General features: G+C 36.2%; 1 protein-coding gene across 1 annotated transcript in view; it reads left to right on the top strand.

The window, feature by feature from the left end:
- The window catches only part of ASCC3 (activating signal cointegrator 1 complex subunit 3), a 251434-nt gene that overhangs the window by 222569 nt on the left and 6586 nt on the right, over positions 1-22279 (top strand). The window contains exons 37-39 of the mRNA XM_058801018.1: positions 6821-7045; positions 19211-19362; positions 19874-20024. Coding sequence (XP_058657001.1) covers positions 6821-7045; positions 19211-19362; positions 19874-20024 — 528 coding nt within the window. The remainder of the gene's footprint in view (positions 1-6820; positions 7046-19210; positions 19363-19873; positions 20025-22279) is intronic.

Raw genomic sequence — 22279 nt, 5'->3', positions numbered from 1 at the left:
GCGAATATTGCTGACCTCCTATTGCTCTGTGAGCAGTGGCAAAGGTCTTTGAGACTCCTGACCCCTGGTCATCAGGAATGTCATCAGTAGTTTGTAGTTTGGATGTTTTAAGTAAGAGGTGGACTTGTGAAATCTAAACCCTTTAGGGTGTTTTTAAGTGATCACTCAACTGTTTCATTGCCCTAGGTTGTGCTTTTTATGATGTCTGTAATTGTAAAATTTGTGGTGTTTATCATACACAGCTATTTAAAAGCAAAAATCAAGCACTTGTCTATTTAAAGTATGAGAATACAATTAATATATTGCATATTACCATAATAATAGATTAATTAATAATTAATTTTTCTGACCACTAACATGAGGACTAAGAATTGTAAAAACTTCTAACTTGTATGTTCTTGTAAAATATGTTTGTAGGTCTCGTGGTGGAAATGGGCCCATTTTAAATCATGAAGGATAGTTACAAATTAATGTTTAAAATATAACAGATTTGCATAATTGCATGTTGATGGGTTTTACAACTTTCTCCCTTTAACTTCTCTTGTCCAGCTGGAAATTTCCAGTGTTTGTTCTGTTGAGTCTTAAATCTCGAGACAGAGCCCAGAGTAGCCCAGCCTCACTGTTTTGCTCTTACCCAGTTATTTGGGTTAATGTTACACTTTGAATTCCTACCTTTTTTTTAATGTATATCTATTATCTCTAAAAGTGCATTAAACACTAATTGAATAAAATTTTTTAAAAGTTTCTATTTATTTTAGAAGATACTGAGCAGGTCTTTTTCCTCGGACAATGCTGTCCATTATATACATCTGTTCCCTCCTTTTCCAGAGGGTGAAGAGTGGTCTGATGGGGTGCTTAAAAAGTGACTGGAGCATTTTAAAAATGCTCTTAGAAAAGTGCCTGGAGCATTTTCCTGTAACCTGAGCTGGCGTGGAGGGTGAGGGCAGAGAGAGCCCCCAGTGAGTGTCCCCAGTGCCAAGAGGGGACCCCCTTTCCCCAGGCAGGGACAGCTGCTGCCCAAGGCGGTGGCTCTGGCTCCCCTGTGCCTCGGGGCTGGCACAGGGCTCTGCCTCCTGCCTGTCCTCCCTGGCAGCCCCCAGCCCTGGAAGGGGAGCCATGGGAAGGCCCAAGGGGAAGGAGCTGCACTGCAGGGTTGGCTCTAAAGTGCTGGATGCAGTTTGATGGCACTGCCGCATACGCATGCTGTTGATGGGGAGATGTTGCACAATATATGAAGACAAGGATTTTATTTGTAAACATGGTGTCTGTGATGAGTGACAGTATCCTATAGCAAATATATTTTAATCTTGCCTGAAAAGTGTTGTTGTCTTCTTTTGAACCGTGTTTGCCAATTTTTAAGATCCCTACAAAGCCTCAGCCTGCCCTGTGGTTTAGCAGAGGCTGCCAGCCTGCCCTGAAAATCTGGAGCATTTCTTCTGAAAATTTTGTCTTAAAAGTTTATTTTTACATGCATAAAACAGAGTGAACTGGCAGAAATGAATTTTCTTTCCCTTTTAGTCTATAATATGAATTTTGAAAACACATGTCGTGCTTGTTCTCAAAACTTATAACTAGTAACATATGGTTGTAAGTGTCTTTTAACTGGAATATTGTCATAGACCTTTTATATCTGTAAAAAAAAACATTTGGAAGTTTAAATTATGTGCCATAAAACTGAGACCAAAATGCATACATTCAGAGGCTACCAATAAATTCCCTAAAATAGGAGTTTATAATGGCATCACTTACAAAGATAAACTTTTCAGAGCAGTAATTCTAGCAAGTGCTTCTCTGATTCTGTTTCTGAATCTACATTACTTTCTTATATGAGCTGAAAAATCACTTGTAAGATAGGTTTGGTTTTGTTTTTTTAGCTTTTTCCCCTCTTTTTTAAAGTACGTTTCCTTACTTTTATTAGTTTTGGAATATAAATGTAAGCTTGATTATCTTCTATCTGCCAGTCAGGATACATCTGTGTAAATGTAATGTCTTTTCTTATAAATCAAACTCACACTCGAAAATGTGACAATCAAATATACTGTAGATATGTTGGTTAATTTAAATAACATTCACAGTACACACTTGTACCACTCCTTTGTCACATAATTTGGTATTTTTCTCTTGGGAAAATCCTGAGCAAAGGAAAATTAGCTTGAGACCTTTAGTCAACCAATTTCTTAAATTTTCCTTATGGTATAGTAACAGAATTAAATGAGATTTCTGTCAGCACATGAGTGGAGATACATATGTGTATATATATATAAAATTAGAAATCATTTCAAATGGTTTTAAGTACAGAAGCTCAAGCATCCTCAAAGTAAAATTTGGAATTTTTGAATCATTTTTTAGTCAGATGTTACCTAGCTATTCCAAATGATCAGTCCTTGGTCTATTTTGACCATGCTTCTTTTCTCTATCCTATATTAGAAGTGGTATCACCTAAATGAGGATAAGTACAGGCTGCTTCAAATTTTGTGTTCCAGCATCTTCCTATACAGAGCGGCACAATGTGGCAGGTCAGGATGCTGCACTAGAGTACTCTGTGTCACTTTGTACAATGAATCAAAAGACAAAAGCCAATCATAATATTACTGTTGAGCTTATATTCACCTATCCAGTTTTCCAAAGATCAAAAAGTGCTGTTTTCACTTGGGAAAATAAGTTGGATATTGGCATGCCATTGTACTTCTGGCAGCAGAGAACTAAAATTCATAATGCATTATTAGTGTTAATTGCAGAACAGCTGTAAAAAGTCACCCACATTTATTTATTGTAGCTTATTAATTCTATTCACAAAATATTGTTTTTGCAGTACTTCAGCATATACTTAGACTATTAGAGAAGTTTATGTAATTTAAATCAAGTTTCAGGTAAAGAGAATGGAATTACTGAACTAGCTAAAAATGATCCTTGTCTTTTCTCTTTTTTATGTTAGTATTTAATTTTAGTGCTAGTCTGCTGAAATATTTTTTATAGTTTAGTTTAAAAACTGTTTATTTTTATAGCAAAATGTTCTAAGAATTCTTTTGTTTCTTTAGACAGCAGAAACTTAAAGGAGAGCAAAATACATTACAAGTTTAATAAAGTTGAAAATATGGTGAGAACCCAATATACTGATTGGGTTCACAGTGTCTGTATAAAGGAAAGGAACATACAGACAGTCAATTCTAAGGCAGTTTCAATAACATTGCTAAAGAAAAGACTGCTGGTTCAGCTCTGGAATGTGAGAAACTATTTTTGGTTTGGTTTAGACCCTCATTGTTACAAATTAATCAACTGCTCTTTAAAGTCTAGAACTCATTAACTTTGTAAGTTTTACTGTTCCCATGACTGAGCTTCACTTAAAATATTCCAGTTTGCTTTAGTAGCTCACCTTGATTCCGTTTCTCTCTGTAGTCCACAAGTATCCTCTCCTGTAGACAAAGTGGCCAGATGTACTTATTTGAGATTTAAAATATTTTAGAAGATCTAAATGTGATATAAGTTTATAGCTCAGCTCTCATTATAAATCAGTATTTTCAGCCGAATTTCCACTTTTTGTAGGTAGAAAGAAAATCTTGGAGCGGTTTAACCCTGTGGACTCTGCGGAGCACAGTACTGACAATGTTGGATACCTTATTTAAATTTTAGTTTGGTCTGGCTCCTCAAATGCCTGATAGTACCACAAAACTGCAAAAGATATCTTTTAAAATAGTATGAGTTGTTTCCTTTTAGGGCTATTCTAACAGCTCAAATAAAGGGTGATGGTAAGCTGCATATTTGGAGCATGATGTTGTAGACGGGACTTTGGGATGATTCTGTGGCTGCTGTTATGCAGGAAACAGAATTCAATTACCAGAATAGCCCTTTGGCCTTGTAAAATGTAACTGTTGAGATTATGCAGGTCTGTGTGTGACATTTCTCACTGGCAGTGCAAGTTACTGTCTCCTATACGAGCACCTTGTGTCGCATGCAGGTTGAAATGTAAGTCTGAGATGACTCCTACACCCTTGAAATGATGCAGCAGTCTCTAATGCCGGAAAGGAGACATTATTGGGAAAGTCCATCACAGAAATGTAGGAGAGAGAGATGTGACATGACTACCAAATGCATAATTGCAGAATCCGTAGCTAAAATTCCTGGTTATCTCCTGGTATACAAGAAGTTATGCTTAACTGTGTAGGTGCTTGTAAACCTATTATTGTACATGGCCTGCAACAGCTCTGGTTTAAGAGGAGAAGGAGGGAAAGTGAAAAATGCACAGAAGTGTTTTGTGGTTTAACTATGAAGCTTGTATTAAGTTTCTTGACTTTAGAATAAAGATTAATGATTAATATGTAGTTTGATCTATTTCCTCACCCATGGAAATAAGAACAGCATTCAGATATGATGTACTAAAACAAAATATATTATATGTTGTGTGGAATAGTTGAAGCTACAGCCTTTACAGAACAGATTGAGATTTGCAATGAAAAGGAAAACTAAAATGAAAAAATATTGAGTGAACAGCAGGGCCCATTTGAGGTGATTACAAAGGATGTTTCTTTATTCTGTCTTTTCTTATGCAACCTGAAAACAGTAGCAGGGGGTTACAAGCAGAGTTCATCACAAAGTTGTCAATCACTGTCATTTAACGTTTTGCAATGGAAGATGTCTTTATTCAAGGACAGCTGGGCAAATCAGAGAAACAGATTTGCAGTTAGTAGTCTGTCCAGCCTACACTAAGCAAACAAGGACAGGGCAGACATACCAGCCTCTCACATAAAAATATAATGGACTCTGCTGACCTCGGTGCCCTCCATTCAGCTTCATTCTCAGTTGTATAAAAGCTTCACTACCCATTCTCAATTTCCTTTAATTACCTACATGATGCAGATAAGAAAATGAACCTCACTTACTTACAGTCAATGATCACAAACAGGAAATTAAGTAGGCAAGTTGTTTAAAATAAGAGGAGTGTTTTGGATGTAAATAAAACATGTGCTGGGGAAGAATTAGGGAAAATGCATTTTCAGGGGTACCAGTTGGTCTGGACTGACTTGGCTGATCCTCCTTCTTTCTACTACTTTACACTGCAAAGCAAAACTAAGTAAAAAATCTCCTTGGTAAATATTCTTTAAAATATCTTTGAAGGAGAAGCCAGTTAAATAAAAAGAGTGAAGCAAACATGCAGCCTTCTATAGGGCTTCAAAAGATTGTGACCTTAGGTTCAGAGAATAAATGACCACAGTTTTCACAAGAGATCTAGCAGAGACATCCAGGATTAAGCAGCAGTTGTCTTTATTCAGTCTTCCCTTCTAATCTGCAGTTGAGATATGAAATAAGTTAATGACATTCTGGTTTTCTTTCCAAATCCTAAATTGTTGAATGGTTACCATTCCTTTTACATTGATATCACAGTTTAGACATAGTTTCCTTGTACCATTAAAAAAATTAATACAAAACTCCTTGGCTGTCAGTTGCCAAGGAGTAAAACCAGCTATCTAAATGCTTTTAGGAATTGTCAGAAAAGGTTCTGTGTCTTAGGATATTAATGAGGGGATATGGTTCTTTGTAAGTCAATTAGGTAGTTCAGTTAGGTGTTCTAAAATTGCCATTTTTCTTTACCTCACTCTTCACTGGTTACTGTTGTGAATATTTCATTAATATGGATTTGCAGGAAGTCTGATGAAATTGAAGACTAAAGTGCAAAATACTGATTCTATAGTTTTAAGAGGAATATAAAACCTTGAACACTTTAAATTAATGGTCTCTGCTAAGCCTGTAGTTTCAAAGACATTGCCCTTCAGGCTCCCCAAATGACTTTTTATTTTATGACAAAAGAAATACTCTCTCATAAATTGCAGATGGAAAAGACATCACATATTATAAAACTCTTACCTTACTTGCGAGTTTTATAATTCAGAAAGATAGTTCTCACTCCAAGAGATATGTACACACGTACATGCACAAGAGGATTTTGTGGAGGGAAAGACTGCAGATTAAGTCAGTCACAAAACTGATTCTTTTCTTAGGATTCCATTCTTAGGATGTTTCTGTTGAACCTTTATTCAAAGACAGTGGATTTCCCGAGAGCAGAATTGGCATCTCTGCCTGGGATACCTAAACAGTCGTACTTGCTCCTCTCGGCCACTATCATGCTGCTGCTTATAACTGCATTTAGCTTACATGTTGGTGAGCAGCTCCTTTTTGCAACAGTGAGAAAGTTCTTACACAGCTCTCATTTTGGAATGAATAGCATTAGTACCACTCTGGAACACAGAGAATGTTTTCACCACCTGCTTAAAATTTTGCACTTTGTTTTGATCACTCATCATCAGTTGCTTAGACACTGACTGCTCAAAATATTGAAAAAATATTTGAAAAGAAGCATATAAGAGCTATTCCAAGGCTACTGGATTTTGAATACTAAGAGAAAAACTCAAAATCTGAAATTGAGAATATGAGGTTTTGACTTCTTTATAGCTAACGTTAAAATGTTTTTGTTATCGAATGACGTAGGATACCTGTGGGTCATCTTCTACTACTGAATCCATCCAATGAATATATTTATTTTATTACATTTATTTTTCTCTTCTCTAATGTTAATATCAGCTATATGGAAGGAAAAATATTTAAAATCTGTAAGTGTGTCAGTATTTGAAAATATTATATTAGTTATTGTTTTCCCATGTGTGATTTTGATAAATAAGTACACTTTCTAAATATTTAAATGCTGCTATTTTTGTGTTGAAATCTAACTGTAGTAAATTAAATGCATATAGTTTAAATGCCTCAGTAAGCACTAACTTATTCTGAAGTTAATTACAATGATTAATTTTTATTTTTACTTTTTTTAAAGAATGCTGATGAGTACACGGATCTGCCTGTGAGACACAATGAAGATCAGATGAACAGCGAACTGGCCAAACACCTTCCAATCGAAGTCAATCCCCATTCATTTGACAGTTCACACACAAAAACACACCTCCTGCTGCAAGCCCACTTCAGTCATGCCATGCTGCCTTGCCCAGATTATGCAACTGATACAAAGACGGTGCTGGACCAAGCAATCAGAATATGCCAGGTATTGTGATGCATTTCAGTATATAACTGTTTATTGTTAGTGTTCTCATATTTTGAATATAGAGGAATCTGAAGATTTTTTGCAATCTTGTGGAGAGCTGGTACCACAGGATATTATAGCACCTTGTTTAGGGAGGAGCTGGATGCCCAAAATGGTTTCCACTTTACAGAGCTGGAGGTGAACAAACTTAGAGTAAAAGACAGTCCTCCTCTGACTGGAAGCATCTACTGCCATATAATGGCCTCTGCTTTCTTTGCAACAGCTTTTTATCTCTGTATTGAGGAAGGTTGTATGAGAATCATTCCGGCATGGCTGTGGTCCCTGCAGATTGTTATGCTGATACCCAAGAACCTCTCTCCCCCAGATACTTCTACTTTTCTAGCACCCAAAAGCACTATAGTCACTCCCAAGCACAAATATAATGTGTTTTGAAATCTGATTCAGGATGAGATGCAGAGGTTTTTCCTAAGCTCATCTAGCTAGTATAAAGACACATCTTCTATGTCCCAATGATTACAGAGTCAAAGAGCATGTTTTTAAACGCAGATTTTAAACTCACCCTGGAGACTTGTGAGTTTTTACAGTTGTGAAAACTGCAGTTGTACTGCAGTTGCAGCCCACAGAAACTAAACTGACCATGGAGAGTACTGGCAACAAGCAATCACATGCACGGCTGCCAACTCAAAAGAATTTTAAAGCCGCAATTGGAGTTTGGGATAGAGGGCAGCCATATCTGAAAAGCTCAGTTACAGTTACAGCAGGAAAGGTGAGCTCTAGCTGTCACAGGAAACAACTGACCCTCTCATCTCCCAGGAATAATTCTGCTCTTCAGCAGAACTGCACAAGGACTCATTCACAGGTTCTGGAAGATCAGGCAGCCTTCAACAAACTGCTGTTTTTATGTTTCTGAGTTTAATATCTGCAAAATAGAGCCAGTATTTCTTTCTTCCTGCAGTTTTTGTTTGCTCAAATTTTAATATCCTCAGTGATCTGTTTGTCAACTATCAGAAGCTTTGCTCTTGTTTGAAGCCTGTTGGCGATACAACATTGTGTCAAGCCTGGCAGTTTGTAAAACTGCTCTATGAGAAACTATTAATCAGTGCTCTAGACAGAGAAAATACTGTATGCAGTTCAGTCCAGCAATTTGGGTAAGGCTCATCCTTACACTAATAAAAACAAGCTTAAAATACTAATATCAAATTAAGCAAAACTGAAATTAGGGAATGTAAGAAACAAATAACACCACAGATGCTACGGCTACACAGTCCTAATCTTGGTAACCAGCAGTGCTTGGATGCTACTCTGTTTCAAATATTTCAAATCAATAAAATCATGGTGCTGAAAATGTAGAAACAGCTATGCCATATATTCATTTATTAACAGAGAAAAGCATCACTTGCTCAGGTTAAAAAATTCACCTTTGTTTCAAAGAAATCACATACTTAAAGTTCATTTAGATGTTTGTGAAGGAAGCATTTAAATTAAATACTATTTTCTGTAATTATCTTGTTCTGTTTTGCTAAGAAATGTATTTTCTTAATCCTGCTACTGCATGATATGTATTTCAGAAACAGTAGTCACTTAGAAAAAAAAATCCAAAGTATTCAAGACTTCCTTTAAACTGAAGTAGGGTTCAGAAAAATGCCATTCCATAATATGCCTTGGCACTCCAACCTTCAGTTAACTACTATATCATGTTATATGTACAGTCATCTTAAAAAAAAAAAAGGCAAAAAAAAAAAAAGAAAAACATGCAAGCAGCTTTGTATTTTAAAGTTGGCACATGGTTTACATCTCTCGGGAGATTATTGGTTCCATCTTATTAGTCACGCTTTCCAAGGGGAGGTTAAAGTTCCCAGAATCCAAGCAATAGACAGGGTTACACTTTCAATACTGGTTGTTACCTTTTTCCTTAGCACTGACCTGCTGATGAACTCTGGGTCAGCAGAGGTAGAAAAAAGAAATGTTAGTTATGAGGAGAGGAAGTGAGGCCTGGAAGGATGCAGTGATGAGCAGATTCAGTGGGTGATGCTCTCTGTGTGAACACGCGCTCGCGCATCGTCAGACGTTAAACGCAGCAGTGAGGCGGGAATTGGTTTTTGAGTTACGTTGAAATTTTTTTTTTACTTATAAATTATTTTAGTGTTGAGGTTGTATAGCTAACCTTCAGATTTTGACCTGAACATAAACTGTTCTTTTTGCTGGTAGATACAGGAATATCAGGGGGGACTTTTCATATCAGCATTACTTTTCTATTACGTGAAAGAAAGATGTTTCAAAGAGCTTTTATAGGTGGTTTTATACAGCAGGTCCCCTGCAGTGCAGATTTGCCATGATATGTAAGGAAGCCTCTTTCCACCACAGACTATTAAACTTCTCCAATCTTTTGTGGTGTCATTCACCTGAATCAGCTTTCCCTCCCATGACTCCTTTCCTATCCACATCTTTCATTCTATCTTCCATTCCTCCAACATCTGCTGGGTTTTTTCATTGCTTGCAACTTCAGGCTGATTATTGTTACTGGTCCAGCAGAAAACCATGTTAACAGCATTACATAGGTAAATGTAGCTGCTGGATTCCAGGTAAGATTCCACTATACTTTAATGAAAAAATTATGAACAACTCTTTTTCATGGATGTCTTAAAAGTTTTGGCTCTACATTAGAATTTTCTTGTTTCTAATTATGGCGAAATATTCAAGTCTTTAGCATTTAACAGAATTTGAGGACTTACAATGCTGGCTTAATAGGGGAATATAATTTTTAGCATAAAGAAAAAAGTATATTTTGTTACAGTTTTCCTATGGTTAGCCTTTGTTAGCTATAGGTGGAGTTCATTACAGCAAGATAAAATTTAGTATTTATATATCTAGGATGAAATGCAGAATTTTTTCCTTTTATTGCAGAAATATGGGGAATAGCAGTGTGTAGCCTTTTGGAAAGTGAATGCCTATCTGCTCCCACTCCCACCTCTGTAATGAATGGCCACTGAGGCATTGACTAGGCTAAAGACCCTTTCTCTGCACTGAAAACCTCAAGTTAAAATCTAGTTTGTTATCAGTGACAGGCTCTCACAGACAAAGTGCAGGAGGTTCCCATGGCTCAAAAAAACTGCCTTAACTTCCTGTGTGACCTTGGCCAACTCATTTAATTTTTATTTACCTCAGATACCATTAGTACAGTTAGAATAGACAATATATTCTCTTCAAGCCTAGCACTCTCTGTTTCTTTTACTGAGAAAAGCTAGAGGTGTCATTAAGATGGTGCTGAACACTCCAGTAGCTTCTCAAAATCAAACATTTCTCCATTTCTTTCAGAAGAATGTACATTAAATAATAAAAATTCTAATGAAAATATTTTTCTAACATTTGTATAAGATATAATTATTATTGTAAAGACTATACTCCACCTTTTTTTTCCTATCTTATTTAAGAATACATGAAACTAAATCTAATCTCTTTTTTTGCTTTCTTTGTCAAGCCTTATATTTTGTGACTGTGTATTCAGCGATCAGTTCTTATTCTGCTGTTCCAAGACTATTGCCTATATTTGCATTAATTGAAATGGATAATTGAGGCAGTAATACCGTCACTCTCAGATTCAGCAGGGCAGTCTCTTGTCAGATATAATGTGACAGTTGTTGGCTTTGCATTGGAATTGGCCACAAGCCTCCACTTGTACTATAATCGTTGATAAAATATTTTAAAATTGCCAGGAGTAGAACTGCCATGGAGCTCAGCCCTAACCTTTGAGAAGTGTTTACCTATGGATGTGTTAAACACATCTCAGTCGGGTAGCTGGGCATTGAGAGAAGGTGGACATGAAAACAGATTCCAAACTGCAGAAGAAAGGGTGCTCTGCATGGGAAATGTGCCTATCCCTGTAGCAAGGACCTTGCAATGCTATCACTAATGCCCTGTCATTCCCCCTCATGTTAGTCCTCTGGAGAATCTGATTTTGGCAGGAAAGAAAAATACTCTTTGCTTTAAGCACTGTGTTTCCTTAGCTAGATGGTGATGAGTATAATACTGCTTTAGCCATTCTAAACCAGTTAAAGTTGTTTCTGGTCATTTGAACTGCAACTTTTGCTATAGTTCTTATGAGGATCATGTTTGTGGTATGTGCTCCGAGCTGTCAAATATTGCACAAATATGCTGCCCAATTCAGCTAAGAGCTGGCTTATGTACACAATACTTACTGTACTAAACTGCAGCTGTGCTGGGTGGTGGTGGTGGCTCCTCAGAAGGAGAACACAAAAGTACTTCTGGCCATGCAAAGGCAAAGGAGCCCCTGTTGCCATTTTGAGACTCAAAGAAAGAAAATGTCCTTTGTCTCTGTACTTCTCATCATCCTGAAATCTCCTCAGTTCATAACAGCCACTAAAACTATTGATTTTGAGAGCCAAGTCCTTTGGATCTTTTGTTTTTCTGCTTATGAGGAAGTGAAGAAGTTTTTAAAGGTCCTAAGAGTGGTTTGGGCTCATGTATTGCTTGTTGGTAGTGCAGGTGTGCCAACTGCTTGCTGGCAGGTGGTGGGAGTTACAGAAAAAGCCTATTTTAGAGTTGTGTAAGTAAGATTGTCCAGAAGTGTCCAGGGAAGGAGCTTTTGTGCAATGGTTGCACTGGCAGCTATAAATAAATGGGCAGCTTCACTGAACGAAGGGAAGAGAATCAAATTAACTTGAGAATGCAGAGGATTACTCAGAAACAAGTGAAGAGCAGAGGCCACATCTCTTCAGCTGCTACACATATTCTTTGTGTATGCAGTAATATTCCAGTGATAGCACGATGTTTGCAATTTTACTTAAATACTGGCTGCTTTCATGGCTGTATGGCTATTATTGCACATTAGGAGTGTGGAAATAATAGAATAATAAAAAAATCTTGTCATGCTTTTACTGTGTAGCAACGCTCACTTACAGATACTAAACATAAATGGATCACTTTGTAGGGAAAGTAGCTGGACATGTTGGGCTGGAAATGCTTCCTGTTTGTGTTGTGTAGGTATATCTGTGGGAGAAGGGAGGGTTACCTTTGTGGTGCTGGAGTTTTGCTTGCTGTGGATAATCAGTGATGTGGTGTGTGGAAGCACCTTGGTGATGGTTTAATGATGATTTGGTGCTGCTTGTGCCTCATCCCTCCCCCACCCATGACAAACATTTTCCCAGTTGGGGCTGGAGGAAATGAGTAATGCTTAACCCATTTGTGTGATCAATTCACTTAAGCAGCTACTGTGAAATGTTAATCACAACTTTAATTTGTACTGCATTAGCATTTTGATTAACTTGTAGGCTTGCTAGCACACTTGAAGCACTTTTACTCATAGTTACAGCTCGGAAATGACTTTTTGATTAATTAAGTTTGTTAGACAGCAGCTGAGCTTCCTGAATGCTAACCTTAAGGGGCTAAAAGTTCAGGAGAAAGTTACTGGGAATAACTGTTGCTGTTGAAAAGGTTTCTTGTGAATGTACTCAAAAAATTTTGATTATTGGCAAAATATTACATGCCTACTTTGAAACTGACTTTAAACTGTAAAGAGAACAGATTTAATATGGGAAAGATGCTGTGTATCTTTCATGGTTTTGGTAGATTTGTGTAATATTTGAAACAAGTGCTGACATTAAGACATTGTTTATGTTAGGAAATTGGGATTTATTGCAAAGTGATTCTTATCAAAAACATTTTTTCTTTTTACAGTTCGCTGGTATAGTAGAAAATATCAATTTATTAATTAGCAGTTTGAAAATAAATTTACTATTGGGACTCGATGAGTTCTGAGTGATGGGTTCTGCCCTACCAAGTTTACATTGCTGATATCACACTCTGTAGCTGCTTTTATTTCTGTAATACCATTAAAAGAAATCAGTAAGAACCCAAGGGTTGCACTCCACTAAATGTAGACAGTAAATGGTTTGTCCTTTCTCCAGTTCTGAAAATACTAATAATGTTACTTTGGAGGCTAAAGGATGAATACAGGGATAGGAAACTTGTGAAGCAGCTAGGAAGGTTGTAATTTGCATACATCAGTGAGACCTTTATGATGATGGGAGAATGAAGAATTAGTCTCTCATAGGGGGTAGCAGAGCATATGGAAGAGAAGACTGAATGTGCTTGTAAAAAAAATGTGAAGAGAAGTAGGATACAGAGAGAGGGCAGTATAAAAGGAGTGCCTCCTGAATAGGATTAATTACAACTTATTCACTATATCTCTGATGAAGTACAGGGGGGATGTTGTGTAGGCTGAAACCACGCAGCTGTGCAAGGGTGATTTAATTGATCTGAAAGAACTCCCCCTCTCCCCAGATTAAAACATTTCTAAAAAGTAATTTTGAACTAGACCTCTGAATTTCAAAGGTTCTGTAGATACCTGTTTTACTGATATATAACATACCAAAGGTAGTGACCTTAAACTCTCTGTAATACTTCTTCAAATGAATTCCAACTTTTCAAGTCAGTTGCTATTTCTGAGCTATGTAATTGAAGCATCAGCATCATCATTTATATAAAAACATGAAACTTAAAGTACATGGCATGCTTTAACATCTGAAAAAATATTTTACTTCTATTAGCAGAATATCAAGTCACACATGGATCATAATATAATCTTATGTATTGGAAGGCTTCCTACATTTGAAGCAAAATGTAGGAAAATAATAACAATAAAATAATAACAAAAAAATTGATATTATCTGAATTCATAGTTTTTAAAAAATAGGTAAAATGCATACCCTTTTGTCTATTATCTATAAATATCTGTCACATAAATGCTGTAGTCTTAAACAGCTGTAAGTAGGCACAATTCTTATAATTTTAATAGACCTGTGGATTTAAACTCCTACATGTAACTGGAATTTAGTCCTAGACTAAACTTCAAATTCATTAATAAAAGCACTAAAGAAAGTGTCATAGACTGTGAAGCTAAGACTAATCTTTTGAGAGTAGGTAAATTTGAGCCATGTAACTCACCCTGAGTACATCTGAAGTTTTAGTTCCTATCCACAAAGTCATTGCCACCAATGGCATCACTGTAGGCACTCAGCTTCTAACTGAGTAGTCACAGGTGTAATTCTTCACTGAAATGGCATTTTTTACAGTTCTTTACCTTCCCTCTGTATGCAGAGCAGTTATCATTATAGCTTCATTGACACTTGGCTGAAATATAATTTATCCACAAAATATTAACATTTATGTTTACAGGATTTAAATCAAAATGCTTAATATATTCAGAGTTATAGGACAGGTGACTTCAAAAAGAAGAAGAAATTATCCTAAGCAATATGCAGGCTCTGTTAATGAGATGCAAGCTCTATCACTTTTAACACTTCAATAGCTTATCTTAAAGGAAAAAGCTATTTAAGTCATTTGGGTAGATCAGAAATTCTGCTAGTTTTATTCTGGTCCCCTGCCACCTACCCAGTCGTACAAGAGTGATCCAGAGTATCTGACTTTCAAATGAAGGATGTGAAACTAATACCAAAACCAGCGTTCATAAAAACTTTGTTAAAAAGTCTCTAGAAGAAAGAATTTAGCAATCAGGATTTTCTAGTAGCCTGAAAAATCTCCTAAATGAGTGGGGGCAAGTGGGGGGTATGTACATTATGGAACAATTTAGTGTTCCAATTTATTTTGAGCACATATAGGGAGTGCTTAATAGCACCAGAGAAATGCAATGTTTTGCTGTCAGTGAGAGTGCCACACACTCACCTCTTCCACATCCTGCCTCCATCTTTGCTTCCCCTCAAACTAGGGAGCTATAAAGCATCATTTAAATTCCATCCATCAGAAATAACTTTGGCTAGAAAGAGACAGACTGTTAAAGTTCAGCTTCATGTCAGACCAGAAAGGTACAGTTTGAGCAGCTTAAATCATTCCATACCTAAGGATAAGCAGCTGCTGCTCCTGGAAAACAGAAGATGAAAACCTGATTGTGGATGCTGATGGTGTTGTCTTAATGCACTCCTGGGATGATGACAGCAATAGCAAGATTTTGATCCAAACTTTTTGACACTCAATTCCGAATACCATCCAAATGAGAGGTTTTGCCATACCTGACAACATCAGTGAGCTGCTGATCACTGGCATTTTTGTGCTGCCCCAGCCATGGTTAATAGGTCGTTGCATCCCACATTGGCACAAGCCAAGCTGGTTTTGATAGTAACAGACAAAATGTAAAGGAGGTGTCACAAATTGCTGTTACTACTTTGCAACTGTCCAAGTATGACATTGGGAAGGCTTAAGAGCTATTGCCTGAATCTTTGATGAAAACCCATCTCAGTGCAGGCATCTGCTTTTAATTCTCCTAAGCGCAGAAGGAGCCCCAAATAAGAGGATGGTAAACATATTTTCTGTTATAACAACCAATAATTCCCTTGACTCCATCTTTTTCCCCCCATTTATTCTACTTCAGGTAAAAAAGTGGTGGGCTTAGAGGGGTGGGTTTTGGTTTGGTTTGGTTTTTTATTATTTAATTTGTTGGTTTACAAAAATAGACATGTATTTTTTTTTCTGTAGTTAAAGTATCTTTACTGTTTCCTGTTTCACTTGTTGCACTCACTGTCTTCTTCTTTTAAATTTCTGTCTGTGGTGAAATTATCCCATATTGCTTGAAATTCTTAAGGCTAGAAAGGCAGGTAACCACTTTGTGCCATTTCCCAGTTTAGAATAATACTCTTAATCTGTTCCAATCTTACCCACTCTAAGATATTTAGAATTTATTTACTATTTTGCAGAATAAGACCTTAAAAAGCCATAAGTTTTTCTAAAATTATACTGGTTATACAACAAGCTAAACAGATAGCAACTAGATAAACCAGAGAAACTAAATATATTATTCATCAGATAATATAAATATTAAATACTTTAAAATTTTGTGGTTTGTATTATATTCTTTGTTTAGTTGCTTATATTTACATTTGGAGATAGGGGAATAACTCAATTTGTTACCTTGAGCATTTATAGGAATTTCAGTAACCATTTAAGTATCAAGCATCTCCGTGTTTTACACTTGGAGGAAAACAAAATGTGTGGAGGTTTCCAAGGCAGCAGATGAAACAAGCCAACTTTACCATTGTTCTGACTTTTTCACAATGTCACTGTCTTGGATTTCACATCCAGATAGAGATGCTGTGAATAAATTCTATGGGTAAAGAAGCAGAAAATAAGGAGGAAAAGAGGATTTGCCATGTGGATTCATTATAACAATGTGGAACACAGAGTCTCACACACACAGGCTTTCCTTACTCCCTACGGGATATCTGTCTGTAGGCCTCTATCAATTTCTAGGAGATTTTCTATGTGAAAGGATCCTCCAGTTAATTTCAGTATAGCTTGTTTTAGATTTATCTTTCTGTTATATCTTCACTCTTCCTTTCCTCTTTTCAAACCTCTGTTTAAAAGGGGGGAGAGGGATAGATTTAAAAAAAAAAAAAAAAAAAAAAACACACACCAAAACAATGTAAACAGTGTTATGTGTGCATCTCCAGAAGCATTCTATGAAATACCACTGCTTCATGCTGACTAAAAATACAACTTACTGTGTTCTTCTTGTTGCTTATGGAAAATAAAGATATTTGTTCGCTGATTCTTCTCCACATACGTACAGCAGCATCATCACTGGGGAATATGATGTTTCAGACTGTCAGAATAGCAGAAAAGAACAAGAATCAGGTAGTGGAGAATGGGAGGCAGATACCAGACTGTCTCAGCAACACAGACTGCTCAGAAACACAGACTGTACTGTAAGGATAGTCTTCAATATGCTTTAAAATGTGAAATCGGGTAAAGAGCAATTCACCTTGTAAGTTTCAAAGACTGACTCCAGTCTGATGCTGAGAACAATTCCCTCCTTATGCAAGTAAATGTCATGTGAACCAACATATCAATCTGCAGGCCACAAAGCTTCTCCTTTCAAATGTGATTTCTAACATAATTTTATTTTCTATTTGGTGAAAACAATCCTACATGGAAATCACTTTGGCAAGCCAAGTGGAAACAGAAAATAGAAACCAGTAAGATTGTGTTGTGAGGTACTAGTTTTAGGGTCATTAGGAATGTTAGAGACTTTCAGGATGCTATGACTCTTCCTCCAAAAAATTAAATATTAAATCTGGATCTTTATTAGCTGAAAGGCCCTTTATCCACAATTCATGAGAAATGAGACAACATTTGGGTAATACAGGGTAACACTTCAAATATTTTTCTAAGTGTCACTGATCTTATCACCCCGAGCTGGAAAAAAAAAACTGTTGAAATTGCATTGTAAACTGCTAAAATAAACTGTGTGACTCGGCCAGGAGTGAAACTAACTTGTGTCTTTAAAGTCAGTATTTCTCCAGAATCTGTGTAATTTAATTGAAATAGCTCTGCGTGTGTAAACAACTCCTTTGTTTAAAGAAAATTTCACTGTTTAGTTTGCCTTAAGTAAATGCTGCCTTTTGTTTGTCTGTAAAACATTTGATTAAATGTAAAGACTTACACAGACAGCTTCTCCTCATTACACTAGTGGATGGAAAATAAGTTAAAATGGTGCAGGTATCTGCTGCCTAAGTAAGTATCAAACAATATTATTTGTGTTTACAAGAAAAACCCATGGAAACATCCAAAGTCTAGTCATAAAATCAAACTGCAACCCTCCTAACACCAAGATGATATTTAAAAAGGTGTTGAAACTGTTCAGTACACCAGATTCAATATATCAATGTTCCTTGCTTTCTTAAAAAATCTATTTTCTAGTATTTCAATCAAATATTAAATTCCCTCCATGGCGAACTACTGTTAAATATATGACTTTCTACTCCAATGTGAATTAGAGTGTTTTAATATGAGGACCCACACTTTATTGTGATCATAATGTTATTGAACAACAAAATAAGCAAGACAACTAATACATTATAGCATTATTTTTTTAACCAGCTGAAATGCTTTCATAAGTCATAGTAATTCGTTCAATGTACTATAGACAGAGTGGAAAGTATGTTACATATCCAAATAGCTGCGTTTACTATTTTAAAAAGTTGAAACCAAAAATTCATGTTTCATCCTTTTTCCCTTGGAAGAACTCTTAAATTCACTTTCAGACTAACCAAACAGAGTATAAGTCCAGTCAAGGAAAAAAGCAAGCAGAACCATTTTTTCATGTCCATAGGGCCATTTGCAGTGCAAAATCCATTCTGAATTAGCTTTAGATCTTTATACAAATAAGAGGTATACTGTTAGTAAACAGTGTACCTCTTATTTGTACTGCCAAAACACGGGAAGTAGAAATGGAGCAGAAACTCATGAGGCATAGAAGGCAGGATGATTTTTAAAACTTTGAAATCTGATGTATAGCTGCACAGAGGGTTTTTGTTTGCTTGTGTTTTCTGTGTAATTTGGGGAAGCTTTTCAGGATCAGGATCGAGATGCCAAAGAGACAGCCAAATATCCTTCATTCTCAAGACAGTCAACTGTTCACAGTGCAAAGGGTGAAATCCATTTTGTTTCAAATTGTTTTACACACCATAGGTAAAATATAAGCTATTTTGTAAGCTTTCTTCAAGATTTCAACTTATGTGTCTGTGTTGAACAAAACCTCTAATATGCTATTAAGCTAAATTTTAGTGCTTTTATCTAGTCCAATTCCAGGGGGGTTTTTTGAGTACTTAGTTCAAATGGAAATAATAATTGCTACTGGTAAATGAATATATATTTATAAATATATAAATAAATATATCGTTGTTGTTCTTAAATAGTTCAAGGATTTTTGAATAGTTATGTAATTCTGAGAAAGCTCTCATGTCAAAAAATAAATAAATACTGCAATTAATTGTAACCTTTTCTTTTACAGTAAATGTTGAGATTTTTTTTTCCCTTCATTCTGAGCTGAGTTGTGCCAAAGAGCAGTTATTTGTAAGGAAAAGAGTCTACCTTCAGTTCTCACCCCCAAAACCATTGTGTAAATTACCTTTTTGAGAGTAAGAACTGATGACAATGATAAGGATTTAATTCATCTTTTTTCAAGGTTAATTCCAAAAGTGCCTAACTGCCATCAATAGTGGTTGAAGTAAATTCTTATCTTAAGGCCTAGAAATCACTGTATGCTAAATATTAATCACATGTTGCTCCTTGTATGAACCAGGTATGCAATTATATTTGTGGGGGTTTTTTTTATTATGTGTCTCCTTTGCTTAGGCAATGCTGGATGTAGCAGCACATCATGGCTGGCTGGTGGCTGCTCTGAACATAACCAGCCTGGTGCAGATGGTGGTTCAGGGTAGATGGATACATGACTCATCCCTGCTTACTTTGCCAAATGTAGAGCTCCAGCATCTTTACCTTTTTCGGTATGTAATTCTTGTGAGCATTAGCACATTTCCAATTTATTTCTACTTCCTGCTGCTGATGGTGTCTGAATGGCATTGTTGTGCCCGAGAATCTTCATTAACGAATCAGAAGCAGAGCTCTGTCTTTCACAGTGATGCTTTCCCAAATGGATTTTCTGTTTCTGTTTTCAATATTCATTGATTAATTAACCCCCACAGATTATTTTGAGAACCGTGATTCCAGACAAATTAACAAGAGACCACTGGAAGAGTTCCAAGTCCTAACAAATCTAACTCTGTATGTTAATTATCTCTTTATTTTAATCCATTATAAAACTACATTAGTATCCATCTTAACATCACAGATAATGCAAAGCTCTATAGATGCTTAGATGATGCAGTAATTAATGCTAACCAAAAATAAATGACCACCCTTTAAAAACAGAACACAGTATTGAGTTTTACCACCAAAACAACTGAGTACAAATGTTTGCTTTCCCTCCCTGGGCATATGTTTTGCTGTCTGTATCAGGAAGTGGAGCCAAGGCCAAAGGAAGAGTGTGCATGGAGGTTACCAAGGACCTATCGAGTGTCTTCCCGAACTAATGGCTGCCTGCGAAGGAAAAGAGAATGTTTTTGCTTCCATTGTGGACAGTGAGTTGCCAGCAGCACACATTTCACAGGTAACACTTTCTATCTGTGACCATTATCATTGTGATTGGAAAGAAAGAGTAGTTGGGCAAAGAAATATTCTCTCTCCTTCAGTAAATACCATGTGACGTTCAGTATAAAAGTGCAACACATTCATTGCTCTAATTTCAGGGTACTGCTGGCTTTACAGAAGTTCTTCTCTGCCTGTTTTCTTAATATTATTCTCACTTATTCCCTGCTAAGCAGTAACAGACTCTAGTTTATGGATGATATTACCACATCTCTCTGCTCTAAAGATGCTTCTGTAGGTCATTCAATCTGCTGAGTGTTATCCACCTTTTCATAGCTCTGCGCTAGGAATACGTGCATTGCAAATGTCATCATAGCTGGCTTCTGAAGTGGTCTGTCAAACACCATTTTTTCTGAGAATACTCTTAGTAAAAGATCTAGCACTCATTTTATGTTTGAAACAAAAAGAAGATGAAAATTTCATACTTCACAGGGGAGGGAAAAAAAATACTGTTCCAAAATGTTGAGCTGCTAAAGTCTCGTTTTCAAGGCATTTGCAGCAAAGGATAGCTATATTCCATAGCATTCATCACATTCTAAGCCTATTGATTTCAAGTAAATGTAGGAAAGATGAAAACTTCAAAAGCGATACTTCAAATGTTTTTTATTTGAGTGTTTAAAAGGACAGTTTGACTGTTCAGCTTCAGTTAAACCTTTTACTGATATGCAAACAAGAAGAAAAGTACTTAAATGTCTGTAACGGACATCTGCATTTGTAACCAAATTAACATCAAAATTTTGAATTAAGAAAATGTATTGACATCAAAAAAAGGCTTCCTTTAACAACAGATTTCTAACATAATACACATTGATTTCAGTCCAACTTTCAGATGTGATAAAAAATTAGAACATTGTTATAATTAGTTCAGGGAGAACTCAGAAGTAAACTTACTTAATTTATTTGCATAAATTGCCATTCTGTTATCTTTAAAAGCAAATGCAAATTGGCTCTGTCTGATATGATGATGGTTATTTGGCTCAAAAGTGCTTCAATTTGCGTAGCAATCTGGTGTCGTCTCTGCAGTGAGGCGATCCCAGGTAACATACAAATCCTGAATTATTCCAGAAATTAGTATGTTTAAAGCATCAATTTAAGTGCTAATTGCAGTAGTAATGAGAAAAAGCAGTACTACTGTGAGATTTGCATCTACTGCCCCATCAGTATGCCTGGAACGGCTGCTGACTGGCAGAGGATTTGGCTGCTAATTAAATAATTGTATGCATGGCAGTGTTCTCGTCTGATTCAATAGATGAAGATTAATCCTCAGATAAATATGTTTGGCTGGTATTGAAATGTCTTAGCAGTTTCTTCAAAAATAGCTTGCGTGTATGTGGTGTGTACGTTCACACTGTGAGTGACTCTGTGCCTCTCTATATCTATGTTTGTAAATACAGATGCATATAAGAGGGAAAAACATAATGTCTTCCCATCATGTGAGGAGAAACTTTCATTTCCATGAGCTGGGAATGGCTGTATTGGGTACAGCGAAGCCATGACTGTGTTGTACAGGGCATTAAAAATGTGAAAGCTTTATACCAATATGTTATATTCCTTGCAGTATTTTTTATAGAAAAAAAAAATGTTTAAAACCGTTGTAATACCTTGAAGAGAATTAAAATTCATATTGAGACTGCCTGTTGAGTGTCTTCACATCTAAAGTCTTTCAGTGCTCACATAGAGAGGGGCCAACCAAGAGAAAAATTCTTCAGCATCTGTATTCTATGTTTTCTATAAATAAAGAATATCAGACTACAGAGTTTAAGCTTAGCCTTCTGGCACCAGACAAGAACAGAGCCAAATAAAGTGGTAAATATGACACTAAATTGCCAAAACCATTCTTTTCCTGAAAAACCTTTTACTTCTCACTCAAAGTATATTTAACCCATACCTTAAAGCTAAAGATTACTAGCAAGACACTGGTAAAAACAGCTTAAGCTTTACATAAATTTCAGGCAGATGGGAAAAGGAATAAGTTTTACATTTGGAAAGAAGAAAATGCCTTTTAAGCAGATTGGTAATTAATTTTTAAATAGCAGCTCTTGAAGCTGCTCATGGGTTTGGAATATTAGACTAGGTCCTGGGAAGACAGATTATTGGCAAAAATACTGATGATGTTCCCAAAGGTTTGTGAAGAATTTTTCATTTGATTATAATTTGAATCTATGGGATTGGTAGATAAATGTATATTTGTAGTATGTGTGTGCATGTATTCATTGG

The sequence above is a fragment of the Ammospiza caudacuta genome, chromosome 3 (genome assembly GCF_027887145.1).
Source record: "Ammospiza caudacuta isolate bAmmCau1 chromosome 3, bAmmCau1.pri, whole genome shotgun sequence".
In the NCBI taxonomy this organism is placed as follows: domain Eukaryota; kingdom Metazoa; phylum Chordata; class Aves; order Passeriformes; family Passerellidae; genus Ammospiza; species Ammospiza caudacuta.
The sequence above is the reverse complement of the archived record's forward strand: the minus strand, read 5'-3'. Positions and strand labels throughout refer to the sequence as shown.